We start from the raw sequence: 22,543 nt of genomic DNA, 5'->3' as shown, positions 1-22,543 counted from the left end.
TATTCTGCACAGCGGTCCTGATTTTCCCGGAGGGATTTGTGTCCCACCGCATGTGCTCAACTCTCTAAGGCTGGTGGTCTTGCCAGAAAGCTAGCTTGGTAATTGCAGTGTAAGACTTCTTAATACTATATATTGCTTCAGAATTGCTATGCTTCTCTCAGCCTCCCGACATGGTGTTAGCTGAACTTTATTTCAACAAGTAGTTGTTTCAACATTCAAGAAGTCAAGCTAAATTATATGAAAGATTATCAGTGTTTCATGTATTTTTCTTTACTGAAGCTATTTCATGTAAAACTGACTATGCAAATAGCCTGTTTCATTAGAAATAATATTTTGCAAGAACTATTTTATGACAAAGAATATTATCATGAACATGCAGAGTTTCTACTTACTTAATTCTAATTTGTCATTAGAAAAGAGCCTGGCGTGAATATTGGCATCAGAAACTGGTAAAATGTTACCAATGCTGCATTTCCAGACTCCACTTCTGAAGCCTCGCAAAGAATCATTTACAAGCCAAGTCCACCTCTAGTGTTAGTGAGTTAGAATTGTTAACAGTATGGTATGGAGCTATTACAAGTAACAGATGACTTTTAAGGGATTTATTGAGGAAAAACAGAGGATAATAACTTTATATTGACATTGTTACACCTCAGAAGTGGTTGTATATTTGTTAAAACCAATTAATATAAATGGAAGCCAGTCTGAAGCCTGTACCAAAACAAAATGAAAGTCTGTTTTGATTCTTCTTGTCAGACTTGTAGCAGGGCCCTCCCTGCTCTCTCTGACTACTCTGGACTTTGTAAAGTCCTTGCAAAACAAGTCATGTTAAGGGTTTGGCCTTTGGAAGTGTGAAATGCATTCAGCTCTCATGGACTAAATCCCAAGCTGCAAATTTTTGACTTTGCAGGACCTCTGTAGGATGCATAGTAAAAAAAATAGTCTTTCGGCATAAGCAAGGCAGACCGTTGACCAGCTCACTGAGAAGATAGAGGCAAAAAAAAAAAAAAAAAAAAAAGTTGTGGTGGCTGAGGGGAGAATGTGAAGAGGATGGAGCCAAAGTCTTCTCAGTGACGGGACAAGGGGTAGTGGGTACAAACTGAAAAACAGGAAGCCCCATCTCCAGATGAGGAAGAATTTATTTCCTGTGAGGGTGACAGAGCCCCGGAACAGGCTGCCCAGAGAGCTGTGGAGGCTTCTTCTCTGGAGATCTTCAAAACCCGTCTAGACGCCACCCTGTGCCCCATGCTCTAGATGTCCTTGCTGGAGCAGTGGGGTTGGGCTAGATGATCTCTAGAGGTATCTTCCAACCTCAACCATTCTGTGATTTGGTTGCCACTCTGAGCTGTCGGTGCCGCGCGTGTTTTGCCCCGGCAGGAGCAGAGGGCTCCTTCCCCACCGTTCTCACGCTGCTCACATCCATCTGCTCCCTCCCTGGCGCTGGAGCCGCCAGCCCCGTGCTCCTTGTTCTGCTGCCCTCCTTCGGAAGCCTCCGAACAAGTACAGAAATTGATTCTTCACTCTTCTTATACTTAACTCATCCTCTGAATTTAAGCCATTTGACTTCATAATCTTGCAAACCCTTAAACTCATTAGTGGCATTAGTGGTACAAACATGAGAGGTCCTGACTGGCCTGGCCAATGCGTGGTGTCCGAGCATGTGGATACACCCAAGGGTTGTTCTAAATGGCAGGTTTTTAAAGTAACCATTGCTGAGGTTCGCTTGAATGTGTCTTCTACCTTAAATAGGCTTAAAGCATAACTTTTTATTTTCCATGTAGAAGTGAGAGCTGCAGCCTGAACTAAGATTTCTGTCTTGAAATGGCAATGCCTAATATTCGTGCACAGGAGAGAAGAAAAAAAATCTCCATCTGCAAGCATAAAGAAATCCAACTGACTGTTTTTGCTGTTCAGATGCTTCTCCGTGGTTTGTTTCTGGCTGGATAGCCAGTTGCTACATGTTAACGGGAGGCCATGCGTGCTCCAAGGCATGCATCTGAGATTAATAAAATGTTACATTACTCCAGCAAGTGCTCAGGCTCTCTCCTAAAGCAGCCGACGTCACGGGGAGAGCAGAGAGCCCTCCCACTCCTACTCGTTAATTGATGGTGACGGGGTTCTCCGCTGAGCCGCAACCCGCCATAGGGGCTAAATCCGACCAACAGCAGGGAGCAACCTCGGAATAACAGCGTTACTCCATATGGGCAAAAGCTGGGCACTTTAAACCAGGCCCCAGGAGGAGAGGGAGCTCCAATGAGGGCCAAGGAGGACTGATTTTCTGGAGGTTTTGCTGGCGCTCGGCTTTGCTCCCGAGGCTCCGCTCCTGCAAGAAGTGTCCCTGCTGGAAGGACAAGCCCACTTGGAAGAGCCTGACATGCTTGACAGGCACCTGATGTCTCCTCAAACTAAGCACATTATTCCTGGGGTAAGCATATGTTGAAGGAGTGCAGGCCAGATGCTCAGGAGCCTGTTAATTTCGAAATGAAAGGTACAGGCTGGCTAGCAAATTAACTTAATTACAGCTAAAATGTTTCACTTCACTCTCATCTGGCCAAGTGCAAATGATGTTAAAAATGTGTCAGTCTTTTAGTGGAGATTCTAATGCTGCTTTCGAGATCGCTTTGTTAAAGCAGATGTGAAATTGCTGTCATTTTGAAAAACTGCAAATATTAGAGCTGAAGGGAAGTGAAAGCATTTACAGGTGGCTCTGTTGTTGAGAGCACTTCTGTGCATAACCCTATTAAATGTAGTTAAAATGATCCAGCTTGCTGTTTGTTCTGTGTTTTGGGGCTTGTGCTAAATGGTTGTTTTCTCTTTGATGCGAGAGCAATGGGACTCTCTGCTGGCAATAGTCTGAAATACACATTCGCTTTTACAACACAAGTGTTGCGCTCCGTGTTGTTTGTGGTTTGGGTTAGATTGTACCGATAAAATGAGTCTTGGTTTGGCAGCATTTAACACATTCATATCTCTTGATATATGTTCATATAGTAGTAGAATATCCAAACTAAAGCTCTGCCTTCACGTAAAAGATAAATATATGAGAAATATTTAGTAGTTGAATTTTCCTTTTTGCACTGTGGAAAGCAGAAGATGGAGGTAAAAAAAAATTACAGTAATGTAGACATAAATTTAGCCAGATGTTTGGCTCAAACTTACTGCTTTCTGTACTTTATGAGAGATTTGAATATAGTTAGCAGTGAAGGCATGATGGTAGCTTTCCAGGCTCCAGAGTCACTGTGAGAAAGCCCAGGGAGAGCGGCTTGTGTTCTGGCTGCTCCAAGTCCCTTTATTCTAGAAGGAAACCAAATTAGAGCCCTTCCTTTCTCTGGCTTTTTGAGGGAACTCCACATGGGAAGCTGAGTAGTTTTTTGCCAACTTTCACTCTGTAATGATACTCTAACAATTAAGATTTTATAGTGCTTCTGTAATGAGTAAACTTAGTTAAATAGACTCCAGGACAAAAAGCTGAATTTTCAAGAGTGAGCACTCCTGCTCTATACTTAGAGATTCCACAGCAGATCCAATTTGCAGGTTAATATTTAGAACTTGAAAAAGCTTTAATACGTATCTTGTCAGCCATTTTTTTCAAAAGTTCTCATATATAGATGAGTTGGGGAAAAGCTGGAGGAAAAAAAATGTAATAATAATAACAAAATTTGAATGGGAAATATTGTTTTCCTAAAGACAAGCTATTTGATGTTAGAATTCAGCATAAATAGCTCCCACATTTCCATGAAACATTTTCATTCTTCTGTCTACTGTTTTTCAGATAGTATCATCAAAAAAAAAAAAAAGGCAAATGTGGTTCCTGGGTTAAAAGAATAAAAGAATCCCTTATACTCCATCAGGAAGAAGCCCAGGCTGTACTTGATGCTGTTGTGGAAGTCCTGGTGGGAGGAGGAAACACTTGCCATTTTCATGGCACAGTGGACACGAGGGGCTTGTGCTGTGGACAGTCAGGCCTTGTGAGCGGAAAGTAGCAACGCAGCAGGATAGATGAGGGGGAACAGGGATGGAAAGGAGTAAAGTTTGCCTCAGAGGATTCATATATATATGTGCTGTGGATTTCTGCGTTGTAGCAGGCTCTGGATGAGGGGAAAAGATAGGGAAAAGAAAAAAATGCTATTTTTGTTGTGCAGCTTAATCTCTGAGGAACATTTGATTGTCTCTTTTTTAAATGATTACCATTTTTTTCCCATTTCCAAAGTTTCAAGATGTGATATGAAGACAATTGGAAGCTTTGCCTTCATGAGTTTGGGCTATAGGCAGTTTTTGTCCAGATGGATTTTTGGTGAAGCTGTCCTTGGGAATTAGCTTGTCTTTCACAGTAAATGTTCTCCAAAATAATTTAATTGAAAAGGGAATTCTTTAGATGGCTTAGGGAGAAGTAATGGGAAGGGGAAGAGTTAGAAAGAGAGAGAGCTTGAAAACTCTCTCTTCCGTATTTCTTGACAAATACCTAAGTAAATGCACTATTGATGATAATCTCTTAAAGGCAGGTATTGCATCGTGGATACAAGTTGCATAATTGAACAGAAATAGAAATAAATGTTTAATTAATACAGGTTTTTCCCAATTGGCTTTACATTCATTTATATGTATTTCGTTCACCTACCTTCAGAATGTCCCATGTAAGTTGACCCCCTGAAGTATTCTAATCAATTAAAATGCTATACCTAAATGAAATAAAATACTACTTATGGCATAACCACTGACATGGTTTCACCACCAGCACAGTCCTTGTGACATAAATTCTTCAATATGAAAACTTCCATAGCTGCCAGAAACTGCAAGCACATCAGGCGCAGCAAATTCTTACAGTCTCCTGAGGCTGTCATTTTGTCCTTCTCTCACCCACTATACATGGAAGTGACATCTTGCTTTTTGCCAGGTTTTTTACCCAGACTTTCCTTAATTTATTCGCTCAGCCTCAGATGGAATACATAATTGTTGCTCCTATTTTCGATTCAATTTGCAAACTGCAGTGAGGAAGCTTTGGAATCAGAAGGATTGGAAGGGCCAATTCTGTTCTTGGTGTGGAGAGGGTAGAAGTGCAGCACAAGGGTAGAAAGGGAGGGCAGGAAAGTGCTGCTGACCTTCCACTGCATTGTGATACAGTTTGCAAGCTATTTTACAGTGACTTTTTACTGACAGATTACAGAAAACATTCTAATTGTGAGAATATTTGTTCTAAAACGTGCACTTTTTAAAAATTATTATTATGGTTAGTGATCCCCAAAATCTTTTGCTGTGCCTTTAGGATGTCTTTGCAGGTTTTTATGCATGTACTTAGTGTGAAAAGCAGTGTTTTATATTATACTTGCAACCTCTTTGTTAATAATAGCGGACACTGTTCTGTGAGAAGGACATGCTGAATGACAGATTAAATGTTTACATTGCTGCTTGTGCGATTGTTTTATATTTAAACAAGCTGCTAAGTATTAAAGTGTATGGACAGTCTTTGTATAACAGTTCTGATTTTTAGGTTGGTTTGCTAAGACAAGATTTATGCAATCCCACTTTCCATCTGTTAGTTGTGCTTCTCTGTAACTTTAATCCAATGGCCAACTTAAATCAGTCTTACAGAGGTCTCCTGAGCGGGTGCTTGGACCAGAGCTGCTCGGGGGCTGGATGGGACTGCCAAAGCCATTTGCTGGGATGGGGAGTCAGGCTCTTGGCCGCGGGGCCGTCCCTGGGGCCGTGTCCAGCAGCTGCTCGACGCACATTTAACTCCCAAGGAGCTGAACCCAAAGCTGCCTGCGGCTCAGGCGGCAGCACGCGGAAAGGGAAGGGAAGTTTGGAGAGGGGAGGCGAGCCGAGGGTATGGAGCATGTGGTGTGTAGGGAAAATGAGAGCACGGAAGGTATTGTGGAGGTGTGTGTGGGAAAGCAGGCTTCGCTGCTTCTGGTGCGCACAAAACAACTTGTTTTTCTTGAGCTCATCATTAACGATATAGTGCATTTTGCGGTATTTTGGTGGATATAAAGTTCTATTTTTCTCCTGAATGTTTTGAGGTTGCTGAGAGGATGCTGACAGATTGACAAGTTAGAATATTCATCACTTAAAAATTATTAGCTTGTTGTTAAATGAAATTCATAGAATGTTAGTATTGGAAAATGAATTATTTTTAAGCTCTGCTAGGAATTCTAGTTAAAGTTTCCTTTTGAATTGACTCATGCTCATCAAAAGGTGTTATAGGTAGCACTCCCTCAGAGTTTCAATAGTTATGTGCATCTTTATATCTTCCCAGCTTGACATAAGGTCCTCTCAAAGCATAATCTATCATTCTGCAATTCAGTTTGTATTTAGCCATCAGCACAGTCTTCTATATGATCAGTTCAGTAGCTCAGTTTCATCATGTGTTTTCTTTGCAAATTTATGTGGTCCAGACATGCAAGTCTTTTGTTTTTTTCTCTTATTAAGTGTCTCTGTTTCTGTATTTGTTACCTAAACACCATCCAGTGATTATTTCTCACCTGGGAGATTCTGATCCTGGTGATTTCTTTTTCTCATATCCACCAGGCAAATTGATTTCTCATTATATGATAATTAAACTTGCAGATGTTTTCTGACTTTCAATAATGCATCAAAAAAACTAATAGTTTCAAAGCATGGTGTTATTTGGGAGTGTAATATCTTTCATATTTACCCTCTGAAAATAACTAAATGACTATATAAGACATTGCAAAAAAAAAAAATTGAAAAAGCATTGCTTTTAACCAGTATTTCTAGCTCACCTTGGGAAAAGGGTCACTGTGGTATACAAGCAAGAAGTTTTCAAAATGCTTATTATATGGGTGTTTCAATAGCTTATGCTGCAGTAGAATGCTGGAAAAGTCAGTTTGCAACGAAGCGCTTTGATAACTTCCTGCTGAATTTCAAGCAAATCAGAACACTATGATATTTTGGGCCTCCATATTTTCTCATGTTTTCTGACTGAATATTTTCTGTCAAAAAAGATGCGATCAGCTTCTATTGGTGTGTGTTCACAGGAATTTCTCTCAGCTTCATTATAATTTATAGAGACTTAAAGCAACTGGAATTGTAATTTCAGTTTTTTTTTCATTTGGGGAGGATAAGCTTTCTTCATTTTCTACTTAAATTTTAAAAGTAGCTTTCTGCATTGATGCTGGCTTAGTGTAAATCCAGTATTCAGGTCATGCTGTGGACAGCACAATTTACTACTTTGATTCAGTGACCACAGTGGATTTTTTTTTATTATGATTATTTTTATAATGATTATAGAAGAGGATAAATTATTGTACCTTAGAGTTAAAAATACGTTTTTTTTAATGGTCAGAACCATATTAAGGTCAACAATTATGGATTTGATGATAGTTCTTGTGATATTATTCACCTCTCTTTTTTCTCATGATAAATCAGTATTGTCTGATAAACTTTTCCAGAGTGCAAGAAACTTAAGTGATTTCAGGAGTCAGCCCCCAGATTTGTGTCATATGCTTTAACCTGAAAAAGGCAATGGAGGGACTGCTGGATTGCTAACATGTTCACCCTCAAAACTCAACCCAAAACACAGAAAGTGCTAGAGAAGATCTCTGAGGGGCCTAGAGTGATATGAATATGAAGGCAAGTTTGACTTGCTTAGAAATGTATTTTGAGATATCTTGGTAATTTCAACACTGAAGAACGTTGTCTGTTCTGAGCATATAGACTTTGAGAATTATAACTATAGAGTAGAAAAAACAAATACAAAATAGAAAAAAAGGACTTGATCACATTTTCACACACACAAAAATGTCTGACTGAAAAAATATTTTCACAGGAGGAAGGCGAAAACCTTTGCCCCTCATCCCAAATATTCTAATTCCCGTAATTTTAGTCCCTGCTAACACCTCTCGGTTCCTGGGGGTAGGAGGGGAGAGGCCTGCCGGGGTGTTACCTTGGTGCTGCAGGTGGTCAGGGGAGTCTTGTCCATGTCTGTGCAGACTGGCACCGTGGTTCTGTGTCACAAATAACTCGCTGTTCCTGTCATTGCCGTTGCAGCGCAAACTGCCGGCTCCACGGAGCTAGCACGCTGGTTCCTGGGACTGTGTGTTCACAGCAATGCTGTGCTGAGACTCCCAGCTAGCACTGTTATTAGCTGGAGTCGTGCATCCCGCTCCCTATTCATTCCACTGAAATATGTTTCTGCAGCGCCAGGTGACACTCATAGCCATAGGTGAAAGAGGCCATTACAGCAGTGCATGTACTGCTTAAATCCCACTTAATTCCCATTCTGAACATTGAACTGGATCGCAAGTGATACAGTCCTTTCCACACAGACAAGTTTTACCAGCTTTCACATTTCAGCACAGTGCTTGGACTCATGCAAGGCAGCCTTCACCAAAAGTGAGATGTAATTCATAAACCTTTCAGGATTGCCAAAAATGCAAGCCTCGGAAGTGTAAGGGTTTCAAACCCAGCAAGAATGAGAAATGGAAATTGAGATTTGAGGAAATCTTGAGGCCAAAGAAACCACAACATTTGGTCAGAATCAGTAAGTTAAACTGATGGAAATGTGGAATGATGACTTGTGCCAAAAATGCATAAATGAAAGTGAAGAGTGCCAGAATACCCCCTGGGACCTGCTGTTATAATGTTGATGATCAGATATATATTTTTTTTTCTTCTTGAAATGAGAACAGAATGCAGGATTTTATCAAAAACTCAAATTTTACAAATACTTTTTAAAATATGATTTTAGGAGATGGTTGGACATGCTACATGAATAATTACTTCATTTTAAAAACAGTTTTAAAAGCGTAAGGAGGCAGACCTTTCTGATGTGAAGTATCAGCTAGTAGATGGAAAATGCAGTGCAGTTCCCATAGTGCTTAGAGGACAACCTGCAACTCAAGCACAAGTTTTAGGACATGGACAAAGATGATTAATTTACTTGGTAGTTCCTGTTGGTGTCTGTACATAGCTCCAAGGCAGAGGAAATTGCATAATTAACCCTGAGCATTGGCTCGGGGCGATTAGGATCATGGAGAGCCCAGTGCAGCAGATGAGCAGCATGTGGCACTGAAAGAGTGTTAGCTTTCCAAAGGAAAGCTGTATTTTCTAAGAAACTATTGCTATCACAGGCTGTTTTCTGAGGCTGTGTAAGGGTTTTTTTTTTTTGCGTTGCTTTTATTAAAGATGTTTATGATATCTCCAAAGATTGGTTTTATTACTACTGTTTGCATACTCACAAGGATATTTCTCTCATCTTACAATTAATAAATATAAGTAAAATAAGCATTATCTCTGTTTGCATTATCATTTCTTTGAAATGTGGTTGCTGAAGACGCTTCTTTCTTTCATCTTGCAAAGCTCTGACAAAGCCTACAGCCATTTCAGAGGTGTTTTGCTCGCTCTTCAGTTGCAGGTGACAAGCAATGGCATATTGACCATTAGCTTTTTTCTTGCATCTGTAGCCCCATTCTCTGTGCTCGGCAGCTCGAGGCTGCAGCAGGATGATGCTCCCTGCCTTGTGAGCATCCTGTCTGCTTAAGGGAACAACTTTATGGTATCTTCCAACTTTATGGTATCAGAGTGATGCAGTGGGTTCATAATGCAAGCAGGAAAATGATACCAAATTTCTGCTGTGTTTCTGACACTTACTGTGAGTAGAGTGAAACATTTTAATGTCTGAATGGCCGTAGTTTGCTGCGAGTCATTTCCGTGACACTGAGAGGGCATTTTCATGTTATCTGTTAATGCAGGAGGAGATAGCATGTGCCCCTAATGTATGTATATTTGCAACTTGAGAAGTTTGGTCTGCTGTGAATGTTATCACTGCCATGCCCTGAAATAGCAAGCTGCAGGCAGATTGGACTGTGTCAGAGAATGGTAACCATAATAGCCAATAACAATCTGCAGATGATAAGCAGCTTAAGTGTTTAAAAATAGAGTTTAAGTAGCATTCCAATAGTTCCAGGGCTGTGCTTTTAGACTGCATTTTATTACTCATTAATTATGAAGTTGGTTTTGAGATGTGACATTAATCTTAAATAGTTGTTTAATTATTGCATCTTGAATTAATTGACATTGGTTTATTATGTACTAACATTTTACTCAGTGAGATTTATTTTAATGTTATCAACACTCTTTCAGACATGCACTGTCTGTAAGGAAGAATTACAGATATCCTATATGACTTTTATGTAATGAGATGGACTTTGAGTTTATGCCCAGATGTAAATCCAGTACATTCAGAAAAGAAAGAAAGTCTGCTGGAGATGAACATAGACCCATTATCACCACGTCCTGGCATGGTGTCCAACATTTTTGCTGAAATGAAAATCTAAAGTAACTAATTTCATACGAAACTTTTAACTTCACCAAAAACACACTTTCTTCTTTTTTTTTTCTAGCAGAACTTAAAGATAGGAAGTTTTCATTTGAAACAACTATAGAAGGAGGTCCGAGTCTCCTCTCTTTTTTTTCTTTTTTTCTTTTTTTTTCTCCCCTATATCCTAGAGATAAGGGTTGAGCAGGAGTCTCAAAATGAAAATGAATTTATTACCCATCTTGAAAAAGTATGAGCTTTCCCTGCACAGAAGCATGGTGCTACTATCAAGCTGTTAACTGTTATGTGTTAACTTGTTTCCAGTCTCCCTTGCTTAGATCGTTCTACCATTTTTCATAAAATACGGAAATATTTCTTAGAATACACAGCCTTATTTCCCTGTCGTTTTAACTACTGGGACTGAGATTACTAAAAGGCTTCAGACAAACAGTAACAAGGTCAATAAGAATTGAAAAATACCCATTCAAAATGTGCTAAGGACAGGAAAGTCCCAATTTCTGGTGCTTTCTGGAGTTGTTTCAAGGCACTATCACTTTCAGAGGGAGTCAGATAGCCACGATTTATAGAGCTGGAAGTGGGGTGACCCTAGTGGAGTGCTCAGGATACTGAGCATCATGAGAGAAAACAGATGGTGGAGCTAGACCTTATAGGAAAAACCAGAAAATCACTTGCATAGCATCATTTCTGCATTCAAGTAACAGTAGATTTTAACACTTACTTAGTGGTGGTATGGGATAAGATAGCTTGAGAGATAGATAATTAAAGGGAAATAACTCTTGCTGTTTGACTTCTTATTTTAAAGTGGTGATTTCTTTGGAGATTTCTGCAATAGGTAAATGAAAAGGGAAAACAGCAACCTGGACAAAGTACTCTTAAGAATGAAACATTTCTTGTGTTTACAAGAAACAATCCTGGTTGCCAGCTGTGCAAAAGGAAGTTGCGATCTCTTGACATCCTTCACTGGAATTTAAATTTCAATCCAGGTTAGGATTGAAGCGACTCAATTGCTTTCCATTAGAGTTCTTGAAGAAGAAAATAGTTGTTACTGTTGGATGCAAGTTGAGGGACTCATGTTTATCAAGGAACGTCTGTTTAGTCTATAAACCTTGACAACGATGTCAGCAGTTTTTCTGTTTGTTTTCCCAAAGGCACTATGTTGAAATATTGTGATATACAAAGATATTTATAGTGCAGACAGTTCATATCTATGCCTAATATGCATGGGTCAAAGGTTAAATACTAGAGTTAAATGCAACCCTCCTAAACAATTTGAAAAGTCATTCTGCTTAACATTCGAAAATTATAATGGAGATGGATTTACCTAAAATATCAATGTGAATGAAATATTTTTCGAAGAATTTGATATGGTTTCACAGAAAAGTTGAAACTGCAAAGGACCTCTGGGGATGGTCTAGGTCAACTTTTCCTTCCTTAGAGCACGGTCACCTAAAGCAGGTTGCTCAGGACCTTGTCCTGCTGGGCTAATATCTGCAAGCATGGAGACTCTACAACCTCTCTGAGTAACTTGTTTCAGTGCTTGACCACATTTAAAATAAGTAAATAAATAATATATATATATATATTTCTTATGTTTAAACAAAATTCTCTATATTTCAGTTTATATACATTGCCTCTTGGCCTTTCACTGGGAAACAATGAGAAGAGTCGAGCTATGTCATCTTTATCCCCTCACATCATGTATACATTAATACATTTCTGTGAAAGGGACAACATTTACAGAACTAAGTAGGGGAAACCTAGAGGAAATGGTTTGCACATAGTTACACCTGTATTTGTACTTGCCTGCTTCTGTTAACAAACTGTTAGTATTATTGTTGGTATTGGCTTCTACATATGAGTAAGAACTACTCTAGAAATAGTTTTGGAAGATAGAGAAATGATGTGTTTTATCCGTCATTACAGATGGTAGTCTTGGCTGTCATGGTCAAGCCGCCAGGTAGTTACTTTTAAGTGTAAAGCCCCCGCGTGACTCCACGTGGGTTTGTGGACTGGTGGAGGTTTTTGTTGTGCATCTTCAAGCACGTGTCCTACCGGGAGGTGCCAGTGGGGGAGAGGAGCGATGCCCTCCCATGGCAGAGTGCTTGTCTTTGTTTCCGTATGTTTTCCTGTAGAGTTCTGTTCTTGACACCTTTTTACCCCAGTTCTGTACCCACGCTGTCCCCCTCTCTTTGGCCACCTCTTCATCCTAGGCTATTCAGCCAGCCTGCCGTCCTAGCGCAGGCCTTTCCACATCCTATGGTGTTGCCTTCCTGCAGGACTTTTCTTGCACAGTCTGAGTTTGTGTCTCCTGTACTGGCTGTTTTAGCACCTCCCTGCTGCAGGTCACGCTGCTTCCTTGCCTGCAGTCTGGTTTTCTGCTGTTCCCATTCGCGCCTCCTCTCCAGTCCCAGTGTTACTGGATCCCTCTCCCCAGCCTGTTCCTCTCTTTCCCACTCCCACTCCCAAGCGTGCTCTTGCAATATGGGTCATGATTTTCTCGTCTGCACTACTTTGCTGCAAGGAGCCCGGGTTTCGAGAGCAGCAGCAGAGACTGTCCTCACAGTGCTGGCGGCACCGCTGAAGCACCCGGAGAGGGGAGCACAGATGCTCCAATGCTGGAGCTCCACCACTGCCACTGTGCTCAGGGGAGCACAGGTCAGTCAGGGGTGCTGTAATGAGTTCAGCAATGGTTAGTGAGGATTTTTGCAGACTTTAACTCTTGAACCAGAAGGGCCACATGCAGACTTGCTTTCCAGAGCTGCAAGGCAGACTTGGGCATACCTGTCACGATGTTTCAGTTCTAGAGAGCAATGAGCAATTCAGCTTATTTACCATCCAAGCTGCCAGGCTCTGGCTGCTTGTATTGTCCTTAGTAGAATTACTTGTGACATCTAAGTCACTTATGGTGACAGTCTGAACAAAGACTCCAATTTCTGCTATATATGAACTGTAATCCCCCCACTGCTGATTCCAAATGTCAGACCTGTAGTATAGGGGCTGATGGAACTGTTCAAAAAGAGATCACCAGAATTTTTAACACATAAAAAGCAATATGTATTCCTTATTCCTGACCATAGAATAGTTGTGATATTCTTGCTGATTTTGTTTTTCAAGAACAGTTATAAGCGCAGCAAGAGAGCAACCAGATTTTAGTTGCTCCGGAGAGCTCTGTCAGACAAGTGAAGCAGTGAAGAAGTGAAGGGTGATGGCACTAGCTTTGCCTCGTAGTGACAAGTTTCATGCAAAAAAAAAAAAAAAATCCTACGTAGTAAAGCTGGGGCAGTTTTGTTCAAACTAGTAAGATAATGCAACCATCATCTTCCAGCATCAGCACTGGTAACTATCTTAGACAGGTGATTATTGCATCCTTTTAGTCCTATCTTATTTCTCTTTTCTAGCCTGATGCAGGAATGTAGCATGTTTTGTTTATTTTGTGGGCACAAAATATTGTGATAATACTTGTTTAAAGTGTAATCTGCAACTGATCTAATGTGTAGTGACCAGTTTGGCTGACAGATTCAGCTACTGCTATTTTGTAAATATAAGGCTGGAAGATACTGAAGGGAAATAACATTATTGTCTTCTGATCTATAATTTGCTCTTTTTCAAGCATATGTAGCTTGGTTTTTAATTCTATTTATGAATACATACAATAGCTTAAAAAATCTAGGCACATGAATCATATCACATATGGTCAACAGAAGACCAAAGGTCTGTTTTGACAGAACAGGCAGATTGAAAGAAGAATTTCCTACAAAGTCATGAGAAGAAACTGAGCAAAAAGAGGAAACAAAAGCATAAAAAACATCACAAGAAACAGGGAAGGCATATACACTGTATTGGGACTGGAACATTTGAAATTATTCTGAGGAAAAAAGTCTAGATTTCTTTCCTCTGTGGAAGATGACAATGTTTACACAGGTACAACATGCCAAAATAATATGAATCCAAACTGTTTGAAAGCTTTATGTTTCAACGGCATCTTGTCCAATATATTGTATATGTTATATTAACATGATTATAGATACCAATATATATATATAAGGGCAAGCGTAGCACATTTTTCTTCCTTCAGATGTAACATGCTCACCATGTATTTTGCTAGCACTAGGGTGCAACCCCCCTTGCGGGATGCAGTGATGGGGGCACTGTGAGGGCTTAGAGGACTAAGCCAAGAGGGGACCGGGGTTCCCCGGGCTCTTGCAGAGCTGTTCTGGTGGCGGTGGCTGTTCTGGGGTGCTCACTAACAGCCTTTTCCCCAGTTGTGCAAGTCGGCCTTTGCCAGAGGGCAACAATTCTGTGTGTCTGGCTTGCTGTATGCTGATGAGATTTGTTTTCAAAGCTCCACTTTGAAACTAGATTTGAAAAGCTCTTGGTAATCCAGTCTCTAAAGTCTCCTAGCCTTTCTTCCTGCTCTTTGGCTGCTCCCACACTTGTCTGCTCATCCTGAGGCAGTTTCCACGTTAACTTAGCTGTGACTTAGTCAGAAGTACAGGGCATGGCCTCTGGCTTTGCTTGTGGCACAGTGTCACTCGCCAGCCCTGTTTTCCACGTTGTTGGGGAACACGTTTGTTGTTGTGGTGGCGGCTGTACCTGCCCTGCTCCAGAGCACCCAGGTGAAGGTTCAGCGACGAAGAGCGTGAAACAGCGAAATAAGCCTGGAAAGAGCCCAGCTATTTACGTGCCCGTAGATGGAGCTGGGCAGGTAGTGAGTTCTGCAGAAAGCCAGGAGCTTAGCAGAGGAGTCGGGATAAGCTTAGATGAGCTCAGCCAAGCAGCAGCCCGGGAAGGGCCCGTGTTTCCAGCTCCCGGCAGCCCGGGAAGGGCTCGTGTGTCCAGTCTCCCTGCAGCCCGGGAAGGGCCCGTGTGTTCTGCCCCTGGCAGCCCGGGACGGGTCCCTGTGTCCTGCTCCCCTGGCGGCCCGGGAAGGGCCCGCGTGTCCCGCGCCGCCCCGCGCGAGCTGCTCCCGCCGCCGTCCCGGCTGCTCCGCGGCCCCGCTCCGCCTCGCGGCCGGGCGGGCGGCCCCCGCGGCGCGTGACGAGCAGCGGGCGGCGCAGGAGCGGCCCGGCCCGGCCCGGCCCGCGCGGGGCTCCCGAGCGCGGCCGCTGCGCGCGGTGCCGCCCGCCAGCCCCGTCCCCTCCTCGGCCGCCGCCTCCCGCGCGGGGATCCGCGCTCGTGTCCGCGAGCGGTACTTAAGGAGCAGCGGAGCGCGGGGGATGCAGCCGCGCGGGCCCTAGCGCGCAGCCATGTACCTGTTCGGCAGCGAGGACTGCGAGGCGGTGAGTGCGGCGCGATCCTCCGGGTGCCTCCCGGGGCTCGGGGCGGCTTTGGGTTTGTGTGAGCGCGATGCTTGGGGCAGCCGAACTGCAGCACTGCCGGCTTGCCTCCTGCCGAGGCAAGAGCAAGCTCTGCGAGTTGCTCAAGTAGCTGCCGTCTTCTAGACAGAATTGAAGTTATTTTTCTTGCACTTCTTACATTGGGATGTTGAAAATTCACAGATTCTGACTATTGGGGGTTTGGGATAAGCAAAATCATGCTTCCAAATAGCAGTTCATTTCGTAGATTGTCATTTAGGCTGCAGGCAGCTATGGCTACTTAAAGGACTGGAATAAATGTATGTTTACGCTGTCTCTGCCAAATCATTTCTTTTGAACAGAAATTCAAAACGTGTCACTTTAATGTAATCGAAAGGACTAACTTAAAAATCTCCCAAGCGCATTAAGATCTGACGGTCTTTACTTCAGTATATGTGTGAAACTGCATGTTGAATAAGCTGATGATGCAAGAAGAAACATGAAGAAAACCCAAAATAACTGCACATGGTCGCGTGGCATTGGCATCTGACATGAAAGTTTGCAGTTTTGCAGCCCGAGGGTCAAGTGCTCCTTTGTAACTGAAATGGATGGATTCTGCCACCCACACAAAACTCATGACCGTGTCAGGACCTAAGGAGCTTTGGGGAAAAATAATATGACCAAACTGTTTTCACAACCTATTATATAGGTCATCATTATTAAATTTTACATGGTAAAGAGTGGCTCATTCTTTGCATAAAACTTGCAATTGCGAATGTTTTGTTTTGATTATTAGAGTCATTCTTTTGAAGTCTGAAAGTGCCTTTTATGGCGTTCTGGGTTCTACAGTACATTTCAAGGAAGTAATTTAGTTATTTTGATGTTTGTTTTTTTTTTTTTCTTGTTTCTTAATTCCAAACAGCTATGTTTCTGAGATTCAGGAAGCGCAGAAAAAAACAGTTGAGGAAAATAATTTGAACACAGCTGTTTGCACATTGAACTCATTAGTGTGCGTAAATTGCACAAATTTCACAAGTCAGATGAAGCAACTGAAAAGCACTTTCAGGAGACAGTTTGAACGTGCAAATGAGACTGCTCTGTGCAACCTGGTGTAGTATTGCCCTTGTTTTCAGTTTTATGTATTGGGCTTTCGAGTTTTATGTATTGGGCTTTCCTGCCTATTCGCTATGACTAACTTTATTAACTTCTCCAGAGCAGTGAGCAACATGGCTTTGTGGTAATTATGTTGTAGATTGATATGGTTTTGTACCCATAGCTTTGGGCTTGAGATATTAAAGTGCCTTGAAAGTAACTGAGGTGATTCAAGAACGGTGTTGGGGTTTGGGACTCCAGTGTATCACTTCTCTGCTGCTATTTCAATTTGTAAAAATATTTAAGTATTTTTTTCTGTCATAAAGAATAGCATGATGTTTAAGACACCAGTCCCAGGCTTTCAGGCAGGTTGGGCATCTGATTCTAGTCCCTCTTCTGCTAACAAGTTAAGCAAAGCAGGAGAGAAGAGGAGAAAAAGAGAGTAAGCAGTCTATCATAAAGTGTGGGATTTTGTCCTTTAATATTTCTAGAGGTCCCTAAAACCAAAATGCAGTGCTCTGCTCAAACAAAATGTTTTGATAAATCCAAGCTGAAACATAATTTGTGGGTTTTTTTTTTCTTTTCTTTGGGGAAATTATGGGTATTGGTGTTATTTTGGCAGCCAAACTTGACAAGATGTTCGCTTTAGCCTCTGATAAGATATTAATGGCCTATTCTGCTTAAAATCACCAGGAAATAAACTAGTTGACCCATAGAAAGCTTAAAGGACATTTGTATTGTTCAGTAAAACCTAGAATCAGTGTGCCCAAAACTGTAGTTCATGCAGCCATATGCTCTGCACTGTGGAAAAGGCATTTGTTTTATCATCCCACACAAACAATTACTTATGAGTCACGGAAGGACAAAGCGAGTGAAGAGAGTGACAGTGAAGAATCCGAGTTTCCTTTTAAGTTTGCTGTTAGTTTTGAGTATTTCTAAATGAATTTGAGGCATTCTAGTTATGCATATAAAATGTGGTTCTATCCTAGAAAGGAAATTACTGATAAAGTGAAACACTGAAAGATTAAAACATCTCTTAGAGGAATTAAATAACGCCCTCTTCAAAACCCTACCCTTGAAAAAAATAACACTCTGTGCTCATTTTGTGTGTTTTGTGTATACGCGTAGGTGTCCACACATGTGAGCATGTACAGATCTGCATAAATATGAGCATCTGAAGTAATATCCAAACTCAGTCCAATTTAGCGATGAAACTCCAGAGACTGGTGCAGCCAGGTTCTGCCCTTGGTGTCCTCTTTACCTTTCTTTTCTTCCTCTGCGTAAGTACTTGGATTGTTACTTTCCTGTCCATGCAGAATAAGCCTCGATATCTGACAGGACTGATAATATAGTCCTGATAATATAGTTCTGCTATTATTTCTATCAAACTCAGGTTTCTAGTTAAATAAAATTAATACTGCTTGAGGCTTGGCTATCAAAAGACAGGGGATTATGAATACTCAGTATTCAGAAAAATTAATATGTCCCTTCGTGGCGTAGTGACAAATGATATATTTTTGAAATCACCATTAAAACCACATAGCTATGGTCCTCTTTTATTTGAGTGAGTTTTTGCATAAAATTTCAAACTTGGGATATTGAATGTCTTTGACATAGCATTTCAATATATTGGGCAGTCTCTTAGTAGCCTGCCTTTGAAGAACTGGTAGAGTAAGTACAGGAAGATGTAAGAAGTTACAGGCCAGGCAGTCTCATTAAATAACTTTTTTTCTATAGCTTTTGTTTTTGTTTTGGTCTGTTTGCAAAATAAACCACCAATAACAGAGTAGTTCACCAAAAATAAAACAGAAAGTTGGACCTCACTATCATGACTGCCAGGTAAATTGTGCCTTAACTTCCCAAAGCAAAAACATTTAGAAGTTGCACCAAGTGATCTTTCTTACTAGTGCATGAGGAATGAGAGAAGTGTAAGAGCTTTACGGATACATCTTTGCAAGGTTTGTGCTGGCAGATGCCCTGGGCGCAGAAGGACATTTCCCGTGACCACAGACTCTGCCGCCTCCCTTTAGTCCCTTGTGGGACCTGACAGCCCTGGGCATCTGCAACCAAGTGGCCACCACAGACTCTCCAAGGGCACCTTGGCCATAGGTGTGTGCCACAACTTACAGAAGTAACCTGGGCTTCGTCAGTCACACATCAGTCCCTTGGTATCTCATACCTATGTTCTCCAGGCCAGCTCTCCCAGGAGAAATTCTGGTCAGACACCATGATGATAAGTGTGGCTGCATTTGAGAAGAGCCTGACTGCTGGAGAGGGATCTTCCAAGGTGTCTTCCATGGTATCTTGTACCAGAGTGTAAGCTCTGATGCAGGGAGTTGTTCTCTTCCTAACTCTTTATTTAAAGTAATTTTTTTTTCCACTTTTTGGTTAGATACACAGTTCCTACGGTCAGTTAGCACTTCATTTACATATAATCTTAAGTAAATTTAGTGCCAATCTAGAGGGAAATGACACAGGTAAGTTTTTGTGTTATTTCAGGGGAACAAACAAACAACACAGTGATCTAGGAAATGATTTATCATCCAAAACCATCAGTTCATGCTAATTATTCTCCACATCTTCCACAATGGAGATAAAAAGCCGGTGATTGAATTTGAGCATAAAATATTGTACAGTGCTGTATCAGTGAATAACCTTAATCCTTTGAATCCAATGTAGACAGAAAGGTTTGAGTTGTATGTGTTAAATTCCCATTAAGAAATTAAATGCCTAACAAGTTTCTTGTTTCATCTCAGAAATAACTTTGAGTGAGGGGAATGGCTGTACTAGGCTAGCGCTGCAATAGGAGCTGTCCTAGGCGAGCGATACCACCACATTGACTATGTTTCTGCAATCACCTTGCTTTCTTTTTCTGGACCAATTGTTAAATTATTTCTTTTACTGCACAATGAAAAAGTTCTGTGGCTGCAGAATAGCCTATAGATGAGTAACGTACATTAGAGAAGTGGGAAATGAGAAGTATCTCAAGTAGAAGATTCACAAACCTGTGAATCTGTACAAAAGGGGAGATGCTTGGCTGTAGCTCATGACCTGGAAGAAGTGGGAAAGTCAAGACATATTTTCCTTAAGTATTTGCCTACTCAGTGTGCTGTGAGTTTTGGGAATTCAGTTCGTCAGTGCATTGGGAACCTCCTTCATTCAGATTTGTGGGTTTCCCTCTCTTGGGTGCTGAATTTGTATGTAGCAATGCAATTGGTATTGCAGGGCCTGCAGTTCAGCTTTTCCTCTTGGTCTAATTGTGTGTCTAAAAAGGCTTAAGAAAACCTAACATCTAAAGCTGCTGAGAAATTGATATTTTTTTGTGTAAGTAAATGCTGTTTACAGAGATTTTTAAAGTACTGCAAAAGCGCAACACTTTTATGATTGATTGTGACTAGAGAAATACAGTGGTGATGTTTTGTTATGCGGTGTATATTATTTTATTGTAAGTCTAATAACGACAAAAAAAAAAAAAAAAAAGGAAAAAATCAGCCCTCTGATACCTTCCCAGTCTCTGTAAGAGTAACAGTGCTGCCTTTGTGTTTGCTGTTCTCTATTTTTAGTCACTTGTCAGAGGTGATGGAACACACAGGTAATGGGATTGTGCTTTCTGGAAATGAAACCTGCATGTTCGGTATTTAGCTTCTTTTATCATGTTTTTTTTTTTTTCCCCTGTTACTTCTAGTTACATATGTAATATAAAATATTTCCAAAGTATATTTTCTCCTTTATTACATTCTACTTTCAAGCTTTTGCTGCCAAGTAATTGTTTTTAACTTGCTTAAAACACTCAAAACTTTATTCACAAACTCCTACTTTTCCTAAATTTACAGTTGTTTCTTGAAAAACATCCTTGGAAATGGAAAGCCACTGAATTGGTTGTGTTTCCCAGAGAAAATATATACCCATATGATGTTTGCTTTGTAAATCCAGTGTTTGTCACTTGCCTTCTCCAGGCAACAGTTTATAAGTTGTCCATTTAAATTAAATCTTCAACTCCCTGGAGTTTGCCTATGTCCTTTTGTAGGATGGAGCACTTCTCATAGATTAAGTAAGTGATGTTGATAGGTGCCGCTTACGCTTATAGCACCCGAAGGGAAGCATTTTATTCTAAAAGTATGAAAATCTGTCTGGTAAGTGTCTAAAGGAGTGGAAGATCTTGAAGCATTCAAAAAACATTCATGTTTGAGAATAATTGCTTTTTAAGGGCCATTAGTGAATCAATCAAACCTCAATTCCAGTCGCAGCAAGCATACTGTTTACAGGGTGAGTTTGCTCTGAGAACAGAAAACCCACCTATCTGAGAAATTTGCTACTGTAAGTTCCAGGAATAAGTGGGGATAAGACATTGATGTATTTTTAATGTTTATTTTGAGTTATCAGTACTTTATTTGATAAATTGACTGAAGAGAGAAAAGATAATGAAGGTGTTGTCTAAAATTGGAAGGAGTCACATTAAACTGTTTAGCACTAGCATTCTTTTTTATCATACTGCAGGTTAACAAAGGAACATGCCTGAAAATGGTAAATCGGGATTGCTTCTTTGGAGAGCATTTTCACTTGAATTGCAAATATCTTATCAAGCGCAACTCTGCAGATTACCTGTGGCAGAAATCTGTAAAAAAATAAATAAATCTGAGCTTTTCATTGTTCCCCTTAGTGTTCATCCTAATGCAACAACTTTTAATACTGTGTCCTAATACTGCATGTTGTGTGATGTATGCAGTGACATTGCAAAGGTACTTTGAAGAGCAGAGAAAGAATGATCTGGTAGCTTAGAAGCAGACTGGAAAGGTAGAGAAAATTATATGTAGCCTCCAGACTTTGCTCCAGAATCATGGATCCGTCCTTGGACGTGTCACTTGATGTTCTTATTATGTGCCTTGAACATGTTAGGTGGCACCTAGTTTTGTTTTGGTGATGATAGAGCTTTAACTTCTTTATGTTGGTAAATTGCTTTAAAATACCTGCTTTACATGTAATAAATGCTGCTATTTGATTAATTCTCAATTATAAACATTGTGCACATGTGCTAGAAAGGGAGTTATTCATGCCTAAAGCAGGGGTATAGTAAGAAGAGCTCTGTGTGAAAGAAGGACATTTTCATGCAGTGTCGGATGTGGATTTATGTGTCACCTGTGGCAACCGTTTGCCCATGGAGTCTCTCCGGCAGCCAAAGTGTAGAAGCAATGCATTTTTTCTTTCCTAAATTGGAAAAATGAGGGTCATTCTGAATGGCATCGTTCCCCACGACCAGCTCAGAGATGTCTCAGACAGCTTTTGGCATTGCAGATGAGTTTGGGGGCTCCCTCGAGGGAAGCCTGGGAGAGCCGCTGGCTGGGGCTGGTGGCCGAGCGGCTCCAGAGCACTTGCACTCCGAGAGAAAAACTTTGGGGAGGAAAATCCCTGTGAGCACGAGCACAGCGAGGCCCAGCTCCCTCTGCCCTCCCTCAGGCATCCTCGGGGCTTTCAGTTAGTGACTTGAGCATTCACAGCGACTGCACTTCTTTCTTGCAGAGTAAAGCAGGCATTTTGACTAACCTCCTGACCAGTTCTGGGCATCCCAAGCAGACTTTCATTGTGATAACTATCTTAAACCACTGCTCTTCCATCTCCACTGAGACTGAGTCTCCTCCAGACTGAGCGGGAAGCCTCTCCGGATACGGCAGGATATTCACTTGGATGCGTTTTGGGTCGTGCCACCCCTGGCTGTGTTTTGCGTCTTCGTGTGAGGCAGCACCAGGCAGAAGGGCAGCAGGTCCCGCACCCGGCAGCTGGTGGCGTCCGAGTCTTCTGGTGTCACTGAGTCCCAACAAAACTTTTGGATCACTAGGTGCTGGGTTCGGTTTCTTCTGCTGCA

General features: G+C 41.3%; 1 protein-coding gene across 3 annotated transcripts in view; it reads left to right on the top strand.

The window, feature by feature from the left end:
- The window catches only part of CACNB2 (calcium voltage-gated channel auxiliary subunit beta 2), a 229,490-nt gene that overhangs the window by 115,476 nt on the left and 91,471 nt on the right, over positions 1 to 22,543 (top strand). The window contains exon 1 of one of the 3 annotated variants that reach the window (XM_088524323.1): positions 15,544 to 15,576. The exons of the other annotated variants lie outside the window; for them this stretch is intronic. Within the exon in view, the coding sequence (XP_088380449.1) occupies positions 15,544 to 15,576 (33 nt within the window). Of the gene's footprint in view, positions 1 to 15,543; positions 15,577 to 22,543 lie in introns of those variants that run through there. 3 annotated transcript variants of the gene reach the window in all.

The sequence above is a fragment of the Tinamus guttatus genome, unplaced genomic scaffold (genome assembly GCF_059628265.1).
Source record: "Tinamus guttatus ecotype Peru unplaced genomic scaffold, ASM5962826v1 Tinamus_guttatus_pri_ptg000209l, whole genome shotgun sequence".
Lineage (NCBI taxonomy): Eukaryota > Metazoa > Chordata > Aves > Tinamiformes > Tinamidae > Tinamus > Tinamus guttatus.
Note: the sequence above shows the minus strand (reverse complement) of the source record. Positions and strands in the feature narration are given on the sequence as shown.